This window comes from Microcaecilia unicolor, chromosome 2, assembly GCF_901765095.1.
Source record: "Microcaecilia unicolor chromosome 2, aMicUni1.1, whole genome shotgun sequence".
Taxonomy (NCBI): domain Eukaryota; kingdom Metazoa; phylum Chordata; class Amphibia; order Gymnophiona; family Siphonopidae; genus Microcaecilia; species Microcaecilia unicolor.
This window is the reverse complement of record NC_044032.1, coordinates 407,298,432-407,325,330: the sequence shown is the minus strand read 5'-3', so window position 1 is coordinate 407,325,330 and position 26,899 is coordinate 407,298,432. Positions and strand designations below refer to the sequence as shown.

Sequence of the window (26,899 nt, the reverse complement as noted above, 5' to 3'; positions counted from 1 at the left end):
GGTCATATGGCCTCCACAGTTCATGTGACTCCCATGGCTCGTCTTCACATGAGATCTGCTCAATGGACCCTAGCTTCCCAGTGGTTCCAAGCCACCGGGAATCTAGAGGATGTCATCCGCCTCTCCACCAGTTGCCGCACTTCACTGCTCTGGTGGACCATCCGGACCAATTTGACCCTGGGACGTCCATTCCAAATTCCACAGCCCACGAAAGTGCTGACGACGGATGCATCTCGCCTGGGGTGGGGAGCTCATGTCAATGGGCTTCACACCCAGGGTCTGTGGTCCCTCCAGGAAAAGGATCTGCAGATCAACCTCCTGGAGCTCCGAGCGATCTGGAACGCACTGAAGGCTTTCAGAGATCGGCTTTCCTGCCAAATTATCCAAATTCGGACAGACAATCAGGTTGCAATGTATTACGTCAACAAGCAGGGGGGCACCGGATCTCGCCCCCTGTGTCAGGAAGCCGTCGGGCTGTGGCGTTGGGCGTGCCGGTTTGGCATGCTCCTCCAAGCCACGTACCTGGCAGGCGTAAACAACAGTCTGGCCGACAGACTGAGCAGAGTCATGCAACCGCACGAGTGGTCGCTCCATGCCAGAGTGGTACGCAAGATCTTCCGAGAGTGGGGCACTCCCTCGGTGGACCTTTTCGCCTCTCAGACCAATCACAAGCTGCCTCTGTTCTGTTCCAGACTTCAGGCACACGGCAGACTAGCGTCGGATGCCTTTCTCCTCCATTGGGGGACCGGCCTCCTGTATGCTTATCCTCCCATACCTTTGGTGGGGAAGACCTTACTGAAGCTCAAGCAAGACCGCGGCACCATGATTCTGATAGCGCCCTTTTGGCCCCGTCAGATCTGGTTCCCTCTTCTTCTGGAGTTGTCCTCCGAAGAACCGTGGAGATTGGAGTGTTTTCCGACTCTCATCTCGCAGAACGACGGAGCGTTGCTGCACCCCAACCTTCCATCCCTGGCTCTCACGGCCTGGATGTTGAGGGCGTAGACTTCGCTGCATTGGGCCTGCCTGAGGGTGTCTCCCGGGTCTTGCTTGCCTCTAGGAAGGATTCCACTAAAAAGAGTTACTTTTTCAAGTGGAGGAGGTTTGTCGTGTGGTGTGAGAGCAAGGCCCTAGAACCTCGTTCTTGCCCTGCACAGAACCTGCTTGAATACCTTCTGCACTTATCAGAGTCTGGCCTCAAGACCAACTCAGTAAGGAATCACCTTAGTGCGATTAGTGCTTACCATTATCGTGTGGAAGGTAAAGCCATCTCTGGACAGCCTTTAGTCGTTCGATTCATGAGAGGCTTGCTTTTGTCAAAGCCCCCTATCAAGCCTCCTACTGTGTCATGGGATCTCAACGTCGTCCTCACCCAGCTGATGAAACCTCCTTTTGAGCCACTGAATACCTGCCATCTGAAGTACTTGACCTGGAAGGTCATTTTCTTGGTGGCAGTTACTTCCGCTCGTAGGGTCAGTGAGCTTCAAGCCCTAGTAGCTCATGCTCCATATACCAAATTTCATCACAACAGAGTAGTGCTCCGCACCCACCCAAAGTTCCTGCCGAAGGTGGTGTCGGAGTTCCATCTTAACCAGTCAATTGTCTTGCCAACATTCTTCCCCAGGCCGCATACCCGCCCTGCTGAACGTCAGTTGCACACATTGGACTGCAAGAGAGCATTGGCCTTCTACTTGGAGCGGACACAGCCCAACAGACAGTCCGCCCAATTGTTTATTTCTTTCGACCCTAACAGGCTAGGGGTCGCTGTCGGGAAACGCACCATCTCCAATTGGCTAGCAGATTGCATTTCCTTCACTTACGCCCAGGCTGGGCTGGCTCTTGAGGGTCATGTCACGGCTCATAGTGTTAGAGCCATGGCAGCGTCAGTGGCCCACCTGAAGTCAGCCACTATTGAAGAAATTTGCAAAGCTGCGACGTGGTCATCTGTCCACACATTCACATCTCATTACTGCCTCCAGCAGGATACCCGACGCGACAGTCGGTTCGAGCAGTCGGTGCTGCAGAATCTGTTTGGGGTGTAAATCCAACTCCACCCTCCAGGACCCGAATTTATTCTGGTCAGGCTGCACTCTCAGTTAGTTGTTCTTCGTAGGTCAATTTCTGTTGTACCCTCACCGTTGCGAGGTTCAATTGACCTGGGTTATTGTTTTGAGTGAGCCTGAGAGCTAGGGATACCCCAGTCGTGAGAACAAGCAGCCTGCTTGTCCTCGGAGAAAGTGAATGATACATACCTGTAGCAGGTGTTCTCCGAGGACAGCAGGCTGATTGTTCTCACCTACCCTCCCTCCTCCCCTTTGGAGTTGCGTTTTCATCTTTTGCTTGTCATTCAACTGGCGGGAGCGGTCGCGCACGGGCGGGAAGACGGCCGCGCATGCGCGGTGGGCGTGCCCTGCGTGCCGACCGTCCCGCGAAGCTTCTTTCCGGTTGGTGGGGGCTGCCGCGGACGTCACCCAGTCGTGAGAACAATCAGCCTGCTGTCCTCGGAGAACACCTGCTACAGGTATGTATCATTCACTATTCCTGCGGATGAAGCTTTTATATCGACTATACTGAGGATTTCCTGGTAGCATATGACCACATATAGAGAGGCAAAAGATTGCTCTCTATCTCCACCTGCTGGTAGATGGACACAACCCACCAGTCTATGGATTGATCTGCTATGATTAATGGAAAGAAAATTATCAGGTATGATACATAATTTTACGTTAGTTTCAACAATTTTTATTGATGATTCATCAGTGTAAACAATCAACACATTCAATATGCAACAAAAAGAACAATTAACATAACCCTCTGCATGCGAAAGAGATAGTAACTGTATAGTAGTACTTTTTAGATCTATAATATATCTTTCAGGTTTTCATCTTGTCACTGAAGAAATAATTTATTTTTTTGCCGTGTTCTCTCTCTCTTTTATCTTTTAATAAGTAATCTTTTGAAAATAATTACAATGAAGCAAATTGAGGGCCCCTTTTACAAAGCTACAGCAAAAGGCCTGCGCAGTGCCGAGGCCCCCTTTTTACCACAGCGGGTAAAAGGGAAGTCTTTCTTTCCTGCTGGAAATGGCCGTGTGGCAGGTAAAGCACTTGCCATATGGCCATTTCAGGGAGGAGCCCTTACTGCCACCCATTGAGGTGGCACTAAGGGCTCCCACGCTAACCCAGCAGTAAGCGGGCAGCGCGCGGCACTGCCTGATTACTGCCAGGTAACCCTGGCACTACAAAAATAAATACATACATTTTTGCAGCGCCGGATATGACTCATTTCGGCTCGTTTCAGCTGCTGTGGTAGCTCGGCAGAACTTCCTGTTCCGCGAGCGGTAAACCCGCATTGGGCTTACCACCGCTTAGTAAAAGGGGCCCTGAATAAATTGTGTACAATAGAAATAGTTGCAGTGCATCCCAGACCTGAGTCATGTAGATTGAAAGTATGCAGCATGGATCGTGTCATTTGGAGTAGATCTTTAGGTTATTGGAGACATTTGAAAGGTTGGGCAGATTCTTAGCACAAAAGTGAGTAAGCCAGTCACCCATGTCCTTTCCCTGCCTTTCTCTAGAAACGTTCAGAAAGAAGATCGTGCACCTATGGCAGAAGAGTACAGTGAGTACAAGCATATCAAGGCCAAGCTGCGGCTACTAGAGGTCCTCATCAGCAAGAGAGATGCTTCAAAGGTTGTGTAATTACAAGAGCACAGTGCAACAAAGAAACACTGCAACGCTGTTGAAGGGGAGAGTGGATATGTGAGGAACCCTTTAGGCATGCACCTGTAGGGTGAAGGGGAGCAGGGAGAGGCAGGAGTTCTCCCTCCAAAGACTGGAAAGATGACTTAGCCATGAGAGATTGGGGAGAGTCAATGCCTCTTTCCTGTTTTATATATTGTGTGGTCCACTCTGCCTCCTTGCCAGTTATCTGAACTGCTCTCATGGATGAACTGAGGTGTTAGTTCACTCCAAGACTGTGCTGGAAAAGATCTACAGTCAGCCACAAATTCTTTTAAGGTTGGGCAGGCAATCCTATTTCTTTGTTTTATTTTCTTCTGAAACACTACAGTGTTGTGTACCTGTTGAAGCATGAATTTGTGATCTAATGAGTGATAGGCATTTGTGTACAGTGCCCAAGTGCCCTATCAAAAATATGTTGAAGGACACACCACAAACTCAGTAAGGCAGGAGGCACTGTGCAGTTTCTGCTTAAGCAAAATTTCAGTTCAGCTTTTGCTTGATAAAGTCCAAGCGGGTATTCCAGGTTGGACCCCTTATGCTAAAAGCTTCAAGTCCTGCCTACTGTTTTGACATTTTGGAGATTTTTTTAATCTGGCACATGATTTCTGCTCGGTCAACCAGGTGCACCTCTTCTCAAAATTGTAACAAAAGAAAGCCATTCAGCATTATGTAGCTTGTTGGGATTTCCTCAGACTGCAAGTTAGTATCATGATAAGGGTGCCATTGGGGAACAAGGGTCATATGAGATGGTTCAATAAAAAAAAAACACAGGGCAAGAAAACCTTTTCATAATCAACTCACATTGTGACATTATCACCTCATGTTACCCAGACACATGAAAATATCTAAGCATGTCTGAGGATCCTCCTACCTCAGTAGTTGCTACTTATATTGTCATCATAGATGTTGCCAGTATGGGTCAACTCCTGTGGGCAGCCTTTGCTTATTTTTCACGCTCTCACCATGCACAAAGTTGGGGGTCTGATATATTTGTGTGTGTGTGTGTGTGTGTGTTGCGTGCAAGAAGAGGAACTTTCAGCAAGACAAGAAGTGGTTCTCACAGACAGATGTAGTGTACACAAAAAGTTACACTTTGGGGGGGGGGGGGGCGGGGGAATGAAGACAGTGTTCTCCCCAATGAAACCAGCATGCTTGGGGGAAAGAAAATGCAAGTATCCTTTCTGCTTCCACTGTCTTAATCTTAAGATGCTGGCAGAAATGGCCTTTTCTTCTGGGTTTTGTTTCCGTGCAAAAGCTACAATTTCTGATCAGTTAATTCTAGGTCTGAATTTTGATTTGCTGGTCTATAATACAGTTAACTAGACAGACTGCATAACTTTGCTGTTTGGGTAATATCTGTCTGCCAATGTAGTATATGCAGTGTTAGCTGGGATATTTCCATTTTGTATCTTTGAATCCTACTGGTAACTTGTGGTGTGAGTGTGGAAAGGGACCTGAGATGTCTCAATTTTTCCATGGCGAAACCAAAGTGGATTTTCACCTCTTAAGTTTCTGTGAATCTCCATCTGTTTTTCTAGTGAAATGTATCTTTAAAAGTGTAGGAATTTCTGATTACATTTGTAGGGCACTTCTGCAAGTTTTAGCCTGACGACTTCCGTAGTAAATATGTTCAGTGTTATTTCCCCAAATTTCCTGGCAATAGGTATAAAATAAAACAAAGGAATATAGGGTGATGTCTATACTTTTCCCTAGTTTTGTCTGTGGGGAAAGTTCTTCCACTTGTAGGAAACTTGTAGATTTCTCGCCAACTTAAATATTCATCATTAAAGTTCAGCGCTTCCACTGAATCACTCAAGCATTTAACAAAGGAAAAGGTAATTTCTTCATGTTTTATAGAAGTGATACCCAATTTGAGGATCGGGCATTTCAGCCTGCCCACTTAGAGCTTTTTAGAATGACTACTTTAAGTCAAGATCAGAGCAATGACTAGATTACAGTGAAAGCTGACATTCTAAAATTAAAAGAGAAGCATTAGGATTATGTGAGAGGCTGGGCACTTTCCTAATGTGTTTCCTTAAATGCCAGAAGCAGCATGGCAGAGCTTTAGAGGATGTGGGGCTGTTTTCAGGAGCTAGTGAATGACAAGAAGCAGATGTGTGGTGAGGCTAGAGATGGCAGGTCATGCATAAGCCATATATCATCCAGGAACCTTTCTTTGTTTTTTTTTTCAGTTTTGGATTTAGCTTGGTACTGACATGACTTCTGGAGATCGATGAAAGTTGATTCAACCAGTAAGTCTTGCAGAGCTGACCTCTGAATCCTCAGCTATTTCTGTTTACAAAACTTGTTTCTGTAATCTCAGAGAGCTATAAATTAAGTAAAATTATGCACTTTAAATATGTATTTTTGTAAGTTGAAAAGAGAAAATATAACCAAAATTGTATTTTAAAACTATTATGTAAGTTGTCATCTTTGTTGTATGAGCTTTTTATCTAAACTCAGCAGAAGACAATTAATCTGTTTAGGTTACTGAAAGCATTATAAAATCAGTTATAAGATGTGTTCTTGAAAAAAAGAGAAATTAATATAATCAAAAGAAATAATTATAATGTAAAAATTGAGATTTAAACATGCAGTGAACTTCCCACTGTGTAACAGTATGATCATTGAAAAAGAAATGCCTCCCATATTTGTTTATTGCAAAATGATTCAAGAGAGGAATAACTGAGGTAAACAGACGTTCTGGTGTTTTTAGTTATTTTGCTTTGAAATGCCCATTGAATGCTCAGATTATATAACTCTCATTATACTGGCAAGGGATGGGCTCATTTGAATCAGAATGTGTTATGAGAACAATCAGAAGTGTGTTTAATAAGTGTGAAGTGCTTTAGTAGTAGGTATTCTAAATAGAATTAGCATGAAGCAAAACAGGTTTTCGTAGATATGAGGCCTGGAACTGTATGGTATGGTGAGAGCCTTGCCCATGAGTGGGTTGGCTTTGAATGGACCAGTTTGAATTTTATTTGGCTTGCACATAGGTTTTTGTAACTGAAGGCACGGCTGCCATAGTAATATACAGCAAGGACCCTACTCAGTAATGGTTTCCTGAAAGTAGTTAAAGAAAACCATTACAGTACTGTGCTTTTTTTTATCCAGCTCATACAATGCAAGCTTTAAGGACCTCTAAAGTCCTTTCCTCAAGCACCTTGATCCTCTCTCTTTATGATAATGGACAAATGTGCCCCTGTATAACATGGGATATATATGTTTTTTGACCCAGGACTTTTCCTCCTCCTGTCTTGTCCTCCTAGCTCAATCAGAACCAGGGCTGGGATATGGCACCATTTGCAACTGACTGAGGATTTTCCTTCTATCTTATACTCCCTCACAGATTCTAGTCCACTAATTGCACTGACAGTCCTCGCCTCACACTAGGGGTCTAACCTGACTATGGTACCAGATGTCACCATGAATTCCATCCCTTCTATTTTCATTCTGGTTTTGATTCTTAGCTTTTTCACAGAGTCAGGGGGGATCTGTTTTGATAATAATGATATTCAAGTCCATTTGTTAGCAGCAAAATAGGATTTTAGAAGTTTCTGGATTGTTTCACATGCATCATAGATTATCAATATTTATTTTAATCCCATTCGTGTGACTGCTTGGGAGTTAGAATCATGTTCTGTTTCATTTTAGTTTATTTGTTATTTCTTTGGTCATTGTTTTATTGTGTATGTTTTTTGTTGTACCTTGTTCAGAATTGCAGATGAGAAAGAGACAAGCTCTGTTAAATAAAAATATATTTAAAAAACAGGAATAAAGAACAGCAAAGTGCAAATGTTTCCCCCACCTCCACATATGGACACTTTTTGCATTTATCATTAAGTAATGACCTTAACACCCTCCTCCCCAAGAGTTATGAATACTGCCTTCAAACCAGTTTGGTTGACGTGAGGAAAACCTGTCCTAGGGATCAAGCCAGCAACTACCTGCATGGCAGTACACAGAATAAGCTGCCAAGCTGGCCACAACATAAGGTAAACGTTATTTGTAAAATGTCCTAAGTCTAAAACAATCTGTACCTACAGGAAAATCAGTAGGGTAATAGTGAAGGCAAGGTTAAGAAAATGTGTCTTTTATGATCTGGCAGTTCCGCAAGAACATAAATGTCATTCTAGGTCAGACCAGTAGTCCATTGAGCCCAACATCCTGTTTCTGGCAGTGATTGATCAGGTGATTTGGAAGTACCTAGCAAATCTTAATAGAGAAATCATTCCCTGTTGCTCACCCCCAGAAGTAAGTGGTAGATTTCTTGATTGTTAATAGACCTGCCCTGCAGAAATTTGTCCAACTCTTACAGTAGCACATTTGAATGGTGGGTCTGCATTTTTTATATATTGAATTTATTCACAACTCTGGGATGAGTACCATTAGGTCCAGATGATTTGTTACTATTTAGTTTTTCAAATTGATCTATTTGCCTCTTCTGCATTCACATGATTTGCTTCATTTCCTCACAGTCATCACTTCCAAAGCATTGTTCCAGTGTGAGCATCTCCCCAGCATCCTCTGCAATGAAAACTGAAACAAAGCAAATTAATTTAGTTTTTCTTTAGTGAGTTTATCTGCCCTGAGTGCCTGATCATCTAGAGCAGTGGTATTCTCTTCTAGTCCTCAAAGGCCACAAACAGGTGAGATTGTCAAGTTAGCACTAATGAATATGCGTGAGAGGTTTTCATACAGTGGAGATAAGTTTGCCTACATAGTTATCTTGTGAATATTCATTATAGATATCATGAAAACCTAACCATTTGCAGCCCTCCAGAACTGTTCATGAATAGCGCTGATCTAGGTGGAAATTTTAAACAGTGCATTTTGGGATAAAGTGTGTGTGTACTTTTCAGTTATAAACATTGCCCCAGTTATCAAAGCAGAATTACACCTGTTTTATTTTTAAACTTGCCATGGCTGCTCACACTGGATATGAAGAGCCATCAGTATGTAGTCCTGCACCCACTTTCTCCGAGGACAAGCAGGCTGCTTGTTCTCACGACTGGGTTGACGTCCGCGGCAGCCCCCACCAACCGGAAGAAGCTTCGCGGGACGGTCGGCACGCAGGCCACGCCCACCGCGCATGCGCGGCCGCCTTCCCGCCCGTACGCGACCGCTCCCGCCAGTTACTTTTTTTCCGCGACTGAGAGAGTGGTGCGTTTGCCTCTCTCTCTGTTCAGCCGCCGGATTTTCGACCGCGTTTACGCGGATCGTCGCTTGGATCCCGTTCGGTTCCTCTGATTTTGTTTGTATTGTTTTAAAAAAAAAAAAAAAAAAGAAATTTTTTGCGCGTGTGGAGCACGCGCTCCCCTTTTTCCCTCGCTTTCTAGCGGGGACGCCACGTTGCGGCCTAGTGGCCGCTCGGTCGGTTGATTTTTTCGTGGTGTGATTTTAGCCACCATTGCCGACTTTGACTTCGCTGACGCGATTTTTCCGTCGATGTCCTCGAAGGTCCCGAGTGGATTTAAAAAGTGTGGTCGCTGCGGCCGGCCGATCTCGCAGACCGACACCCACGCTTGGTGCCTCCAGTGCCTCGGGCCGGAGCACAATCTCAAGTCGTGCGCTTTGTGTCTCGGTCTCCGGAAACGGACTCAGGTTGCGAGGCAAGTTCTGCGGGACCGTCTTTTTGGAACTTGCGCCGGCCCCTCGACGTCGACCTCGACGGCATCGGTATCGAAGGCCGGTTCTTTGGTACCGGTATCGATGCCCGAGACATCGGCACCGATGGCAGCGACCCCAGGAGAACAGGTCCCGTCGGCCCGCCGGTCCGCCGGTGAGAGTGGGGTTGAGAGGCCGCGTGGGCAGTCGGCCCCGGTCACTCCCTCAACTCGTGAGCCACGGGACCGAACCCTGTCGGACCCGGTACCTCGAGACCGAGGGGGATCGACCTCCTCCTCCTCCATGCCCTCCGGCGCCGGTGACGTGCACCGGAAAAAAGATAAGAAGCGCCGTCACCGGGAGCCCTCGGTGCACCCTGAAGAGGAGTCGACGCCGAAGCGTCATCGCAGAGAGGAGAGATCTCCGTCGGTGGTGGAGGTACCGACGCGTCGGGGTTCCGGCACCTCGGTGCCGTCTCCTGGCCCCCAGCAGCTTCTGGCACCGACACCCTTACCGGCCCCACCGCCTTTCCCGGCAGCGGGCCTGGACGAGTGCCTCAGAGCCATCCTTCCGGGGATCCTGGAAGGGCTGATGCGCCAGGCTGTGCCGGCGTCGGGGGTGCTTGCGCCCCCGGCGCCGATGACTGTGGCGCCGGCGAGCTCTAGCCCGGCGCCGGGGCTGTCGACACCGCCGCCGCTTGCGGTGCCGGTCTCGACCGCCACGCAGGTGGAGTCCCCGTCGACGTCGATGGAGGGAGCTCCGTCCCCGCCGGCGCGGGAGTCCACCGCTCGACGACACCGAGACCTTGGTGCCTCGACGTCGAGCCGGGCCCGGTACCGGACTCAGCTACATGAGCTAATGTCCGATACCGAGGATGAGGACTCGTGGGGGGAAGAGGAGGACCCGAGATATTTCTCCTCAGAGGAGTCTACGGGCCTTCCCTCGGACCCCACGCCGTCACCGGAGAGGAAGCTCTCACCTCCTGAGAGTCTCTCCTTTGCCTCCTTTGTGCGGGATATGTCTATAAGCATTCCCTTTCCCGTGGTCTCTGTGGAAGAGCCGAGGGCCGAGATGCTCGAGGTCCTCGACTATCCATCACCACCTAGAGAGTCCTCCACGGTACCGCTGCACAATGTCCTGAAGGAGACGCTGCTTCGGAACTGGGTGCGACCACTAACTAACCCCACCATTCCCAAGAAAGCAGAGTCCCAGTACAGGATCCACTCTGACCCAGAGCTCATGCGGCCCCAGTTGCCCCATGACTCAGCGGTCGTGGATTCTGCTCTCAAGAGGGCACGGAGTTCGAGGGATACCGCCTCGGCGCCCCCGGGGCGGGAGTCTCGCACTCTGGACTCATTTGGGAGGAAGGCCTACCAATCCTCCATGCTCGTGACCCGCATCCAATCTTACCTGCTCTATATGAGCATCCACATGCGGACCAATGTGCAACAGCTGGCGGACCTGGTCGATAAGCTCCCGCCGGAGCAGTCCAGGCCTTATCAGGAGGTGGTCAGGCAGCTGAAGGCGTGCAGAAAGTTCCTGTCCAGGGGGATTTTTGACACCTGTGACGTGGCATCTCGTGCTGCGGCCCAAGGTATAGTGATGCGCAGGCTCTCATGGCTGCGTGCCTCTGACCTGGACAACCGCACCCAGCAGAGACTGGCTGACGTCCCTTGCCGGGGGGATAATATTTTTGGCGAGAAGGTCGAGCAGATGGTTGACCAACTGCATCAGCGGGAAACCGCTCTCGACAAGCTCTCCCACCGGGCGCCTTCAGCACCCGCCCCCGCAGGCGGGCGTTTTTCCCGGGCTCGGCAGGCTGCACCCTATTCTTTTGCGAAGCGTAGGTACAACCAGCCGGCCCGAAGGCCTCGTCAGGCACAGGGACAGCCCCAGCGCGCTCGTTCCCGTCAACAGCGTGCGCCTAAGCAGCCCCCTGCGCCTCCACAGCAAAAGCCGGGGACGGGCTTTTGACTGGATCCATGGGAACATAGCCGCCCTACAAGTGTCCGTACCGGACGACCTGCCGGTCGGAGGGAGGTTAAAATTCTTTCACCAAAGGTGGCCTCTCATAACCTCCGACCAGTGGGTTCTCCAAATAGTGCGGTACGGATACGCCCTGAATTTGGCCTCCCTGCCTCCAAATTGTCCTCCGGGAGCTCAGTCTTTCAGCTCCCATCACAAGCAGGTACTTGCAGAGGAACTCTCCGCCCTTCTCAGCGCCAATGCGGTCGAGCCCGTACCACCCGGGCAGGAAGGGCAGGGATTCTATTCCAGGTACTTCCTTGTGGAAAAGAAAACAGGGGGGATGCGTCCCATCCTAGACCTGAGAGGCCTGAACAAATTCCTGGTCAAAGAAAAGTTCAGGATGCTTTCCTTGGGCACCCTTCTGCCAATGATTCAGAAAAACGATTGGCTATGTTCCCTGGATTTAAAGGACGCATACACTCACATCCCGATACTGCCAGCTCACAGACAGTATCTCAGATTCCGCCTGGGCGCACGGCACTTTCAGTATTGTGTGCTGCCCTTTGGGCTCGCCTCTGCCCCACGAGTGTTTACAAAGTGCCTCGTGGTGGTAGCGGCCTACCTACGCAAGCTGGGAGTGCACGTGTTCCCATATCTCGACGATTGGCTGGTCAAGAACACCTCGGAGGCCGGAGCCCTCCGGTCCATGCAGTGCACTATTCAACTTCTGGAGCTGCTGGGGTTTGTGATAAATTACCCAAAGTCCCATCTCCAGCCAACTCAGTCTCTGGAATTCATAGGAGCGCTGCTGAATTCCCAGACGGCTCAGGCCTACCTTCCCGAAGCGAGGGCCACCAATCTCTTGGCCCTGGCTTCGCAGACCAGAGCGTCTCAGCAGATCACAGCTCGGCAGATGTTGAGACTTCTGGGTCATATGGCCTCCACAGTTCATGTGACTCCCATGGCTCGTCTTCACATGAGATCTGCTCAATGGACCCTAGCTTCCCAGTGGTTCCAAGCCACCGGGAATCTAGAGGATGTCATCCGCCTCTCCACCAGTTGCCGCACTTCACTGCTCTGGTGGACCATACGGACCAATTTGACCCTGGGACGTCCATTCCAAATTCCGCAGCCCACGAAAGTGCTGACGACGGATGCATCTCGCCTGGGGTGGGGAGCCCATGTCGATGGGCTTCACACCCAGGGTCTGTGGTCCCTCCAGGAAAAGGATCTGCAGATCAACCTCCTGGAGCTCCGAGCGATCTGGAACGCACTGAAGGCTTTCAGAGATCGGCTGTCCTGCCAAATTATCCAAATTCGGACAGACAATCAGGTTGCAATGTATTACGTCAACAAGCAGGGGGGCACCGGATCTCGCCCCTTGTGTCAGGAAGCCGTCGGTATGTGGCGTTGGGCGTGTCGGTTCGGCATGCTTCTCCAAGCCACGTACCTGGCAGGCGTAAACAACAGTCTGGCCGACAGACTGAGCAGAGTCATGCAACCGCACGAGTGGTCGCTCCATTCCAGAGTGGTACGCAAGATCTTCCGAGAGTGGGGCACCCCCTCGGTGGATCTTTTCGCCTCTCAGACCAACCACAAGCTGCCTCTGTTCTGTTCCAGACTTCAGACACACGGCAGGCTAGCGTCAGATGCCTTTCTCCTTCATTGGGGAACCGGCCTCCTGTATGCTTATCCTCCCATACCTTTGGTGGGGAAGACCTTACTGAAGCTCAAGCAAGACCGCGGCACCATGATTCTGATAGCGCCCTTTTGGCCCCGTCAGATCTGGTTCCCTCTTCTTCTGGAGTTGTCCTCCGAAGAACCGTGGAGATTGGAGTGTTTTCCGACTCTCATTTCGCAGAACGACGGAGCGTTGCTGCACCCCAACCTTCAATCCCTGGCTCTCACGGCCTGGATGTTGAGGGCGTAGACTTCGCTGCGTTGGGTCTGTCTGAGGGTGTCTCCCGGGTCTTGCTTGCCTCTAGGAAGGATTCCACTAAAAAGAGTTACTTTTTCAAGTGGAGGAGGTTTGTCGTTTGGTGTGAGAGCAGGGCCCTAGAACCTCGTTCTTGCCCTGCACAGAACCTGCTTGAATACCTTCTGCACTTATCAGAGTCTGGCCTCAAGACCAACTCAGTAAGGAATCACCTTAGTGCGATTAGTGCTTATCATTATCGTGTGGAAGGTAAAGCCATCTCTGGAGAGCCTTTAGTCGTTCGATTCATGAGAGGCTTGCTTTTGTCAAAGCCCCCTATCAAGCCTCCTACTGTGTCATGGGATCTCAACGTCGTCCTCACCCAGCTGATGAAACCTCCTTTTGAGCCACTGAATACCTGCCATCTGAAGTACTTGACCTGGAAGGTCATTTTCTTGGTGGCAGTTACTTCAGCTCGTAGGGTCAGTGAGCTTCAAGCCCTAGTAGCTCATGCTCCATATACTAAATTTCATCACTCACCCAAAGTTCCTGCCGAAGGTGGTGTCGGAGTTCCATCTTAACCAGTCAATTGTCTTGCCAACATTCTTCCCCAGGCCGCATACCCGCCCTGCTGAACGTCAGTTGCACACATTGGACTGCAAGAGAGCATTGGCCTTCTACTTGGAGCGGACACAGCCCAACAGACAGTCCGCCCAATTGTTTATTTCTTTCGACCCTAACAGGCTAGGGGTCGCTGTCGGGAAACGCACCATCTCCAATTGGCTAGCAGATTGCATTTCCTTCACTTACGCCCAGGCTGGGCTGACTCTTGAGGGTCATGTCACGGCTCATAGTGTCAGAGCCATGGCAGCGTCGGTGGCCCACTTGAAGTCAGCCACTATTGAAGAGATCTGCAAGGCTGCGACGTGGTCATCTGTCCACACATTCACATCTCATTACTGCCTCCAGCAGGATACCCGACGCGACAGTCGGTTCGGGCAGTCGGTGCTGCAGAATCTGTTTGGGGTGTAAATCCAACTCCACCCTCCAGGACCCGAATTTATTCTGGTCAGGCTGCACTCTCAGTTAGTTGTTCTTCGTAGGTCAATTTCTGTTGTACCCTCGCCGTTGCGAGGTTCAATTGACCTGGGTTATTGTTTTGAGTGAGCCTGAGAGCTAGGGATACCCCAGTCGTGAGAACAAGCAGCCTGCTTGTCCTCGGAGAAAGGGTATGATACATACCTGTAGCAGTTGTTCTCCGAGGACAGCAGGCTGATTGTTCTCACCTACCCTCCCTCCTCCCCTTTGGAGTTGTGTGTTTCATATTTTATTGCTTGTCATTCAACTGGCGGGAGCGGTCGCGCACGGGCGGGAAGGCGGCCGCGCATGCGCGGTGGGCGTGGCCTGCGTGCCGACCGTCCCGCGAAGCTTCTTCCGGTTGGTGGGGGCTGCCGCGGACGTCAACCCAGTCGTGAGAACAATCAGCCTGCTGTCCTCGGAGAACAACTGCTACAGGTATGTATCATACCCTGTACAAGAAGTTGTATGCTTGCATGGGCCTATTAAAATACTGTGCAAATTCTTCACTTCTTAATATGGATGTCTGAATGTTCCGCTCCATGTCCTTTCTAAAACAGGGCTCCACACATAGACAGTACACACTTAAGCAGACAGCTGAATATTTACATTTCAATCTCTGATTTATCTGTAGGACTCACAGGCAACTATAGGACGTCGAGGTAGGAATTGAGATGTCTAGGTCAGGGTCTTCACATTCCTCCAGTATTTGAGAAAGTGCTCTGCTGAACAAGGAACTTTTTTGTAAAATATGTATAAGGATGCAGGCAATTCAGTGGGGGCATCGTTCCCACAAACCTGCGTGTTCCAAAAAAAAGAACAATACTCAGGGCTTTCATACCAGTAATTCTGTGTGCCAATTTTGCAACATATATATGTATATGCTGTGCATTTTAGCATGCATAAGTGCAGAATGTGTACATGAGGAGCTGAGTAAGAAATATGTCAAGCTGCACCTGCTGTACACTGCCATAGCGGAATCTTTTCATAGAGTCAGTTAATAAATCCCAATAGCTGTTTTAACATTTTTGAGATGGTGTTTAAATACAGAGGTAAGCACTACTGGAGACCCCAGGACCAAACAAGCAGGTAGCTGACATTATGCAAGGAAAAAAATGTTTTTAAATATATGTGTGTATCCATTGCAAAATGCCCAAACCGTGTCCCACAGCACTTACTCTGTAAATTGCTAAATTTGGTGCAGCACTTACACATAGAATTGCTATCAAGGCTTCTAAAGTAGCCTTCAAAATACATGAATTTACTAAATAAATAAATAAATTGTTATGAACTGTCTTGCATTGCTCATGGCAGACTTCTGTCTTCTCAAGAGCTCAGCAGAAGTGTTAGTGTGTCCCCTTCCCCTGTTCATAGTATTTGTAACTGCCAGTTCCAAGCTTCAGCGAATCTGTGCTAGTTCAGCCACAGTAGGAATTTCTGCTCTAGGAGATGTCAAAATGCTTTTACTCCCTATGGGCCTGCAGCTACATCTTAGGAGGGGACCTATATATACATATGTAGTCTTTAAAGTCAAACAGACAACAAAACAGAAGAAACAGTTCTTGCAAGCAGCACAGATAGCAAACAAGCACAGCGAATATGACAATGAAACAACACACAGTAAGTGTTTTTGAAACTTTTAATCAAAATAAGGCATGACGCAACACAGGCCTGTGTTTCGGCCACCTGGCCTGCATTAGGAGTCTGATGCCACTGATGGTATTGAACTCAAGTTGCTATGTACCATGTTAATGATCAATTAATGTTGGCAAGCGTGCAACACTCACTCTCACATTCACAGGAATAACATGTATAGAATGTTTGTACGTTTGGGAAGCTCGCCAGATGCCCTTGGCCTGGATTGGCCGCTGTCATGGATAGGATGCTGGGCTCAATGGACCCTTGGTCTTTCCCAGTGTGGCATTGCTTATGTACTTACGTAATTGTCTGGCTCCAATTGAACACTCCAATCTCAATAGGACAGAATGAAAAATGTTATGTACATGGGCAGCCTATAAAGAATTCAGAAGAAAACGATGTGTGGAAATATTTGCCTCATTTAGGGGTCCTTTTACTAAAGGGCTTTAGAATCTGGGCTTAGGGCGTCTTAATACAGGTCTTTCCTTCTGCATGCTAAGCCTAGATTCAACACAGCAGTATTTAAGGAGAGCGGGAGCCAATGGTAGCCCCTGGAGAGTTCTGGGGCGGCCCCCGTTGTCTTTGTTTTTTTGTTTTGTTTTGGGGTTTTTTCTGCTACACTCTGCCTCTTTACTCAAGCTCAGACCAGAAAGGGGAAGTGATGAGGGGAAGAGCCCATGCTGGAAGGACAAGGCATTTCTCAATAGACAAAGAGAATGCATTTGGAAATGCCAACCTCCTTGAGGGTACCCACCAATGAAAAGTTTGAAGGTGTGCTGGCAGAGATGGACGTCATTGACACACACACACTGGTTAGCAAGGATACAGCCCTGCATGGGAAGATATTTAGCTGCTCTTCTTCAGCTCATTAGAATCCAAAGTGGCCCTGACTTAAACCTTAGGGAAGACCACTGATTTAGGGCCATTTATTTATTGCAGATCTTGTGCTAACTTTTTCATTAGCATGTAGGACTTGCAAAAAACTTAAACATGAACACTTAAACTATCTCCTGTTTCGGGGGCGCTTAGTGGATCCATGATAACTCAGTGTTAGCCAGCTAGCATGCACGAATGCAAATGCACTAGCTGGTTAACACTTCCATGCCCATTTTCCCACATATGAGAGCCCCCCCCCCCCCCCCCAAAAAAAAAAATATATATATATATATACAGTGGGGGAAATAAGTATTTGATCCCTTGCTGATTTTGTAAGTTTGCCCACTGACAAAGACATGAGCAGCCCATAATTGAAGGGTAGGTTATTGGTAACAGTGAGAGATAGCACATCACAAATTAAATCCGGAAAATCACATTGTGGAAAGTATATGAATTTATTTGCATTCTGCAGAGGGAAATAAGTATTTGATCCCCCACCAACCAGTAAGAGATCTGGCCCCTACAGACCAGGTAGATGCTCCAAATCAACTCGTTACCTGCATGACAGACAGCTGTCGGCAATGGTCACCTGTATGAAAGACACCTGTCCACAGACTCAGTGAATCAGTCAGACTCTAACCTCTACAAAATGGCCAAGAGCAAGGAGCTGTCTAAGGATGTCAGGGACAAGATCATACACCTGCACAAGGCTGGAATGGGCTACAAAACCATCAGTAAGACGCTGGGCGAGAAGGAGACAACTGTTGGTGCCATAGTAAGAAAATGGAAGAAGTACAAAATGACTGTCAATCGACAAAGATCTGGGGCTCCACGCAAAATCTCACCTCGTGGGGTATCCTTGATCATGAGGAAGGTTAGAAATCAGCCTACAACTACAAGGGGGGAACTTGTCAATGATCTCAAGGCAGCTGGGACCACTGTCACCACGAAAACCATTGGTAACACATTACGACATAACGGATTGCAATCCTGCAGTGCCCGCAAGGTCCCCCTGCTCCGGAAGGCACATGTGACGGCCCGTCTGAAGTTTGCCAGTGAACACCTGGATGATGCAGAGAGTGATTGGGAGAAGGTGCTGTGGTCAGATGAGACAAAAATTGAGCTCTTTGGCATGAACTCAACTCGCCGTGTTTGGAGGAAGAGAAATGCTGCCTATGACCCAAAGAACACCGTCCCCACTGTCAAGCATGGAGGTGGAAATGTTATGTTTTGGGGGTGTTTCTCTGCTAAGGGCACAGGACTACTTCACCGCATCAATGGGAGAATGGATGGGGCCATGTACCGTACAATTCTGAGTGACAACCTCCTTCCCTCCGCCAGGGCCTTAAAAATGGGTCGTGGCTGGGTCTTCCAGCACGACAATGACCCAAAACATACAGCCAAGGCAACAAAGGAGTGGCTCAGGAAGAAGCACATTAGGGTCATGGAGTGGCCTAGCCAGTCACCAGACCTTAATCCCATTGAAAACTTATGGAGGGAGCTGAAGCTGCGAGTTGCCAAGCGACAGCCCAGAACTCTTAATGATTTAGAGATGATCTGCAAAGAGTAGTGGACCAAAATTCCTCCTGACATGTGTGCAAACCTCATCATCAACTACAGAAGACGTCTGACTGCTGTGCTTGCCAACAAGGGTTTTGCCACCAAGTATTAGGTCTTGTTTGCCAGAGGGATCAAATACTTATTTCCCTCTGCAGAATGCAAATAAATTCATATACTTTCCACAATGTGATTTTCCGGATTTAATTTGTGATGTGCTATCTCTCACTGTTACCAATAACCTACCCTTCAATTATGGGCTGCTCATGTCTTTGTCAGTGGGCAAACTTACAAAATCAGCAAGGGATCAAATACTTATTTCCCCCACTGTATATATAAATTAAGTTAGTGTGTGCTTAGTGCATGCTAACAGGCAAATTCTTTTAACATGTTTTTCTTAGCACTATACAAATGCTAATAATAATAATAATTAGGGATTAACACCCTTTAGTAAAAGGCCCCTTTATTTTTTTAATTCTCATAAGGTTTATTGCCAGGTTGGAAAAAGCTTTACCTTTTGTATGCTGCTGCTGTGTAGCATCTTGTACACACCATGCCTGTAATATGCAGACCGTAGGACTTGCACTGCTGTGTAGAAACACCACATTCCTTTCCATACACAACAAATACCAGATTATTCTGGATACATTGCAAGTGCTTGGTTGGACATCGAATGAGTCATAACAGCAATGCTGAATTTAAAAAAAAAATTGTTTTTAATTGACCTGGCTAATATATATATTTAAAATATTTATTACCCACATCATCCACCATTTTGAGTGGCGTACAACACCCACATAATAAGAATAGGAAACATGAAGCCAATATAATAAAAACATGAAACATTTAAAACAGGCCATATCCCTGTGATTTCTGGGCTTCATATCCCTCAGGGCTCCATCCTCTCTTTTCACCCTAACATCTTTCTCACCCCTTTCCTTACTTTAATCCAAGATCAGGGTTGTGTGCCATTCTGTTACACAGGTGACGTATAAATTTTATATAGGGTCCCTGATAACACTTCATTCCCCTTATCCACACACCACTCCTGTCTAGATGTCTGCCTGGTTGAATGATAATGGCTTTTTCCTTAAATCACTCTAAATGCAAATCCATTTTCTTTCCCACTCCCAAATGCCCAATACCCTCAGTTCCAAATATTGATAGCTACCCTCTCTCCCTTTGTGAATCGGTTAGTATTTCTTGGGATCATTTTCGACTGTAAACTTGCATTCAAATTTTGATTCCATTGTTCTGCCTTTTTTGCCATCCACCATATTTGTGCTATTCGTTTCTGTTCTCTCAGTCCATCCGGACCCGTTTCTCTCTGGTAATCTCAAAAATTGTCTACTGTAACTCCCTCTAGTCACTTCTTAAAGCATCCAACTCAATCAATCAATACGAGAGTCTCTCAGGCGCAGACTCATTAAAGGCCTTCTTAAGTCTCACCTTTTTTTTACCTAGCTTTTGAATCCCCCCCCCCCCCCCCCCCCCACACACACACACACACAAGGGCCTCCCTTGGCCTCTCCCATTGTTCTGGCTAGCATCCTTATCTGCATTGTACTGATATTTTTCTTGTCTCTAAACTGCTTAGTTAGAACATAAGAGTAGCCGTACTGGATCAGACCAATGGTCCATCTATCCCAATATCCTTTTTCCAAACAATGGCCAAGCCAGGTCACAAGTATGTGGCAGAAACCCAATTAGCAGCAGCATTCCATGCTGCCAATCCTGGGGAAAGCAGTTGCTTCCCCATGACTATCTCATAGCAGACTATGGACTTTTCCACCAGGAATTTGTCTAAACCTTTTATAAACCCAGATACGCAAACTGCTGTTACTACATCCTCCGGCAAAGCGTTCCAGAGCTTAACGAGTCATTGAGTGAAAAAATATTTCCTCCTATTTATTTTTAAAGTATTTCCATGTAACTTCCTCGAGTGTCCCCTAGTCTTTGTACTTTTGGAACGAGTAAAAAATCGATTTACTTCACACCACTCAGGATTTTGTAGACCTCAATCATATCTCCCCTCATCTGTCTCTTTTCCAAGCTGAAGAGCCCTAACTTCTTTAGCTTTTCCTCATATGAAAGGCGTTCCATCCCTTTTATCATTTTGGTCGCTCTTTTTTGAATCTTTTCTAATTCCACAACCAGAACTGAAAGTAATACTCAAGGTGTGGTCGCACCATGGTGCAATACAAAGGCATTACAGTATTTTCGGTTTTATTCATCATCCATTTCCTAATAATTCCTAGCATCCTGTTTCCTTTTCTGACCGCCGCCACCGCCATACACTGAGCAGAAGATTTCAGCGTATTATCTACAACAACACCTAGATCTTTTTCTTGAGTGCTGACCCCCAAGGTGGACCCTATCATCTGGTAACTATGATTTGGATTATTCTTTCCAATGTGCATCACCTTGCATTTGTTCACATTAAATTTCATCTGCCTGTTTGGATCTATTTTGCAATATATCAATCCCAAATAAATAAATACAAGCCAACTGCTGCCCTTATCAATCCTGTTTTGCCCAAAATGGGGGGGGGGGGGGGGAAGAGGTGAGGACTGAGCTGAGCATTCTTTCCAAATCCATGAACTTCAGTAATGTCTGTCTCAGGATGTTTCCAGCTGCAGTTTCTATGAGTAGTAGAGTTAAGGCAGTAGTGCTAGCCAGTTAGCAGAGATCCAGAATCATAAAGAGGGCTTTTTATAACATTTTATAGGAGATGGAAGGGTTTGTTTTTTGTTTTGTTTAAGCAAATTAGGGGCTGTTGTGCTGGTCATTGTGAAGACACCATGCTGAAAGCTGCAAAGTATGAACATAGCAGCAGCTCTTTGAGAGGGGATTTAAAGAACTAAAAGAGCCTTTTACTAAGCTGCGGTAAAAAGTGGCCTTACTGTGCCCTTGCACAGATCTTTCCCGTGTACTAAGACCAATTTTTGCTGTAGCTGTAAAATGGCCAAGTGCTACCACTGGGTCACTCCTCCACTTTGCAGGCAGTAAGGGCTCATGCAGTATTTTTGCGCTAACCAGTTAGTGTACACTAATATAGATGTGCAGGAACACCCACTCTATCCCCCCCCCCCCCAAACACGCAGCTGATGCAAAAATGCTTGCATAGCTTGGTGGTAGCTTTATATGTAGAGGTGTTCCAGTGACCAAAGAGCAGTTCTTGAGTAAAATCCCAGAACATGTTACCAAAATGAAAGAAAGAAACATGGACACACAGGGGTGAAAAGCAGGGGGATCGATTGAGGCTGAACTGGGGGGGGGGGGGTTATAACTAGTTCTACTAGTTAAGTGCTTCTATTTAGCATTTGTTCTAAATCTTTTTATGACTGTGTTTTACAGGTAGTACAGAAAGATGCTACAAAACATGACAGGATCCTAATATGTTGGGTTGTATGTTCTTGTTGTCTTTTTTTTTTTTTTTTTTTTTACTTTTACAGTAAGCTTTACGATGGTTACATTAAACTAGGAATAGTTCCCAGAGACCAAAGAGTTTATTACCTACAGCATCAAATGATAGCACCCAAACTTAGAAAATCCACCAAATTGCAGTTGGTAAGGTCTTGGGGAAAAAGGCACATTGCAGACGGTGATGTAAATCGAGAGCATTTCCCTTTTCACAGCATACAGAAAGTGAAAGTATGCGTATGCTAAAGGGAAATGTCACTGAAATCTCCAGGGAACAGCTTCATACACAAAGTCACTGTCTCCTGTTAGAGAAAAGTAGGAACCTTCGTGTAGTTTCTGGAGAAAATATAATTTTCTACACAAAATCATGATTTATCAGTCATTTGCTTTTTTTTTTTTTTTTTTTATACAAACTAGTGGTTTTTAGCAGGTTATAGTGACTGTAGTTGTACAGATAAATGGTGCCTGACATGTAAATATGGGATATAGTTTCCCTAAAGAAGGTCTATTGACAAAGTTTTTTTTAGAAATCCTTTGTTGTGTAAGTAGGGGATATATATTTGATTTAAAGCAATTCTATAAATAAAAGTTCCAAAGTATAGTGTACAAGTTGTGATAAGCAGAGCAATACAACCAGTCATATATATGTGACAATGGGCATTTCAGACATACATACCCTACCCACATGCATGTATATGTTGCCGCCATTGGGAACTGGTTTTATATTAGACTAAGGTTGTAGAGGATGTGAGTGAAGACCTACAAATTCACTTTTTTGTTGGTCTCAGCCCAATCTCTCATGGATATTTGTTCACAGCCTAGACCCAGCACAACATTTTTGCATACCTTGTGGTCCCCAACCAGGAACTATCAGGTAATGCCCGGTGCTCTCTTTTTATAAGAGCACTACAATCCACCAGAATTAAAATGCATATGTGTATATAGCAAAATCAGTTGTGTAGTTTGCTTGGAGTTCAGAGGCTTGTTGCAGCCTGAGGCTGGCTGACAAATAAAGGAAGCATACAAAAGTCATTCTCTGTTCTAATGCAACTACACAGATCTTGTGCAAATGTATTAAGCATTTAAGGATTTTTGTGAATATGGGCCCAGTTATAAGTTTACACAACTTATGTAAGAAAAATTTGAAATTGTGTTTGACTTTTTGTATGTAATCAGATTGAAATGTAATGTGTACATTTTTGTACATGATTGTATTTTGTATTAAAGAAAATAAAATTTTAATTTTTGACTGCATGGGTTCAGAACCTTTTGTTAAGTAGATGGTGTTATGGAAAAAGTTAAGTGATGCTTCTTAGACCACTCTTATCCTGCTTCTTATATATCACAATAAAATATTTATTTTTACATTCCACCAAACACCAAACTGATTCTTCATAGATCACTTCTTCGTCAGATCGGAAATAAGCAAATGTGTTAGCAGATAGTATATATATAAGAGAAACATCAAAGCATTACTTTGACAGTCTGACAGTGGGAGGGTGGGGGTATGCATGGGGACATCAAGGCATTTCATTGATATTCTAACAGAATGGGTGTTGGTAGGTGAGAGGAGGGTATTAAACAGAGAAATACAGCTTTATGGTTTATAATGGGTTAGAAAACCCAGATCCTTATTAAGTCCTTTTTGTTGGGTGTCAAAATATTCAATCATTCTTATTTCAAAGGTCTTACGTTCCTGTATTGTTTTAAAATTACCTTTCAGTATTCTTACTGTGAAATCACTGGTGCCATGTTCTGGTCTTGTGAAATGTTGGCCCACAGGGGTGGGGGCTTGACTGGCACCGGCTATTTTCATGTGATGTCTGTGCAGATTGAATTTTGTCTTAAGCATCTGGCCTGTTTCTCCAATATAGCATCCTTCGTTACATTTTTTACACTGAATGATATACATGTGGGGGCATAATCGACCAGAAACGCCTATCTCCATGGGCGTTAATCTCCGAGAACGGGTCCGTGAAGGGGCGGAGTGAACCGTATTTTTAAAAAAAAATAGACGCCCATGCTTTATTCGCCAAGGTGTGAGCTGGGCGTTTTTGCTTTTCACCGATAATGGAAAATGAAATCGCCCAGCTCAAAAACGAATAAATGCAAGGCATTTGTTCGTGGGAGGGGCCAGGATTCATAGTGCACTGGTCCCCCTCACATGCCAGGACACCAACCGGGCACCCTAGGGGGCACTTTTACAAAAACAAAAAAAAAGGTAAAAGAGCTCCCAGGTGCATAGCACCCTTCCCTTGGGTGTTGAGCCCCCCAAATCCCCCTCAAAACCCACTGCCCACAAGTCTACACCAGTACTATAGCCCTAAGCGGTGAAGGGGGGCACCTACATGTGGGTACAGGGGGTTTGGGGGGGGTTGGACGACTAGTAGCATTAAGCAGCACAATTGTAACAGGTAGGGGGGGGATGGGCCTGGGTCCACCTGCCTGACGTCCACTGCACCCCCTAACAACTGTTCCAGGGACCTGCATACTGCTGCTTGGGAGGAGGGTATGACATTTGAGGGTGAAAGTAAAAAGTTGTGAAACATCATTTGTTGTGGTGGGAGGGGGTTAGTGACCACTGGGGGAGTCAGGGGAGGTCATCCCCGACTCCCTCTGGGGGTCATCTGGTCATTTAGGGCACTTTTTGGGGCCTTATTCGTCAAAAAACAGGGTCCAGGAAAAGTGCCCTAAATTCTAGCTACAAACGCATCCATTATCGGCGAAGGGCGCCCATCTCTGTTCGGGTGATAACCACGCCCCAGTTCCGCCTTCACCACGCCTCCGACACTCCCCCGTCAACTTTGTCCGCATCCGCGACGGAGTGCAGTTGAAAGCGTCCAAAGTTCGGCTTTCGATTATGCCGCTTTATTTGTTTTTGTGAGAAGAACGCCCATCTCCCGATTTAGGTCGGAACTTGGGCGTTATTCTCGTTCGATTATAAGCAGGATAGTAACATAGTAGATGACGGCAGAAAAAGACCTGCATGGTCCATCCAGTCTGCTGAACAAGATAAACTCATATGTGCTACTTTTTGTGTATACCTTACCTTGATTTGTATCTGTCATTTTTAGGGCACAGACCGTATAAGTCTGCCTAGCAATATCCTCGCCTCCCAACCACCAGCCCCGTCTCCCACCACCGGCTCTGCCACCTAATCTCAGTTAAGCTTCTGAGGATCCATTCCCTCGGATCAGGATTCCTTTATGTTTATCCCACGCATGTTTGAATTCCGTTACCATTTTCCTTTCCACCACCTCCTGCAGGAGAGCATTCCAAGCATCCACCACTCTCTCCGTGAAAAAATACAAGTGGGTAGTTATGTCCATCGACCAGCAGGGGGAGATAGAAAATACAGAACTGAGCACCACTACATAGCTCCCTGCTAGCAGCTCAGCTTCTCAGTATCCGTCCTCAAGCAAGGAAGAAAACACACCCAATCAGGAGCATCGTCAGCAATCAACATATCCAGCCCCAAGAACCATTCAAATATAAGCCCCCTGGAAAACATGATACAAAGACAGTACATAGAGCCACCAACAAAGGCGTCGCACCACGGGAGGGCTCCTGCAATAGTGTGAAGAACTAACAGAAAGAAAATTGTCAGGTAAGACCTAATTTCTCCTTCCATTACGTTCATTCCCACTATTCCAGGACAAGTGGGATGTTCAAAAGCTATCCCTACGATGGTGGGAAGCCGAATCTGCCATACGCAGAACCGACGCCCCAAATGTAACTGCTGCCTGAGCGGCACCAGCCATTCTACCATACGTACTGAAGATATGCAGCAAAGCGTACGCCGCTGACCTAGATAGCCATCAGAGAAGACAACGAAGCCTCCGCCCAAGACATAGCCACACGTCCAGGAGAGAGAGCCTTCAACCTGAGAAGCGCCTCCCAGAATATAGGCTGAGACCACAGCCACCTTCACCTACTGGGCAAAGATATATACCACATTGGAAGATGAGCATGTAAAATAGTCCTTTATGTTGAATATTTTTCCTTTGTGAATGACGGTGGGGTCTTGTGAAATGTTTTGGCATAGTTTGCAGCTGGCTGTGTTACACAGAAATGTGCCCTTTTCTTTTTCCGTCTGTGTTGGAAGTTTACTTCTGATCAGCTTGTGTTTTAAATTTGGTGGCTGTCGGAAGGCCAGCACTGGTGGGGATGGGAATATCTCTTTCAGTAATTCATCTTCCTGGAGTAGTGGCTGTAGGTCTCTTATGATTTTCCTCAGTTTCTCCAGCTCTGGGTTGTATGTCACTACAAGGGGAATTCTGTCTGTGGCTTTTTTTTCTTTGTACTGTAGCAGATTTTCCCTGGGTGTTTTGAGGGAGGAGGCAATATTCTTGGAGATTATTTTGGGGTTGTAGCCTTTCTGTTTGAAGGATGCAGTCAGGGTTTCAAGGTGTCTGTCTGTCTCCTCTGGGTCCGAGCAGATACGGTGGTATCTTGTGACTTGGCTGTAAATAATGGATCTTTTTGTATGTGAAGGGTGGAAGCTGGAGTTGTGGAGGTAGCTGCATCTGTCTGTGGGTTTCTTGTATATAGATGTTTGTATACAGCCATCACTGATTGAGACTGTGGTGTCCAAAAAATTGACTTTTTCTGGGGAGTAGTCAATTTTGAATCTGATTGTAGGATGGTATGTATTGAAGGAATAGTAAAATTGTTTCAGAGTTTCTTCCCCCTCCGTCCAAATCATAAAAATGTCATCGATGTACCAGTAGTATTTTAGAGGTTTGGTCTGGTATGTAATCAGAAATGTCTCTTCCAGCTCAGCCATAAAAAGGTTGGCATATTGGGGTGCTGTCCTGGTGCCCATTGCAGTGCCCATTATTTGTAGATAGATATCATTGTTAAAGCGGAAGTAGTTGTGAGTTAAAATAAATTTGATTAATTTTGTAATAGTTTCTGGTGAGAATTGATGGTCCAGTGTGGATTATTTTAGGAGTCTTCCACATTCAGCTATGCCATCCACATGTGGAATGTTGCTGTATAGTGATTCTACATCCATCGTGACCAGAAGGGTGTTTGGTGGTAATTGTTTGATATTTTTCAATTGTTTCAGAATTCCCTCTATGAGTCCAGATAT

General features: G+C 46.4%; 1 protein-coding gene across 2 annotated transcripts in view; it reads left to right on the top strand.

The window, feature by feature from the left end:
- Window positions 1–4,817, top strand: part of FAM13A (family with sequence similarity 13 member A) — a 501,662-nt gene extending 496,845 nt beyond the window's left edge. For both annotated transcript variants that reach the window (XM_030190686.1, XM_030190687.1), the window contains one exon: window positions 3,575–4,817. In XM_030190686.1, the coding sequence (XP_030046546.1) occupies window positions 3,575–3,698 (124 nt within the window). In that variant the 3' untranslated portion in view covers window positions 3,699–4,817. The remainder of the gene's footprint in view (window positions 1–3,574) is intronic.
- Window positions 4,818–26,899: the final 22,082 nt, after the last annotated feature.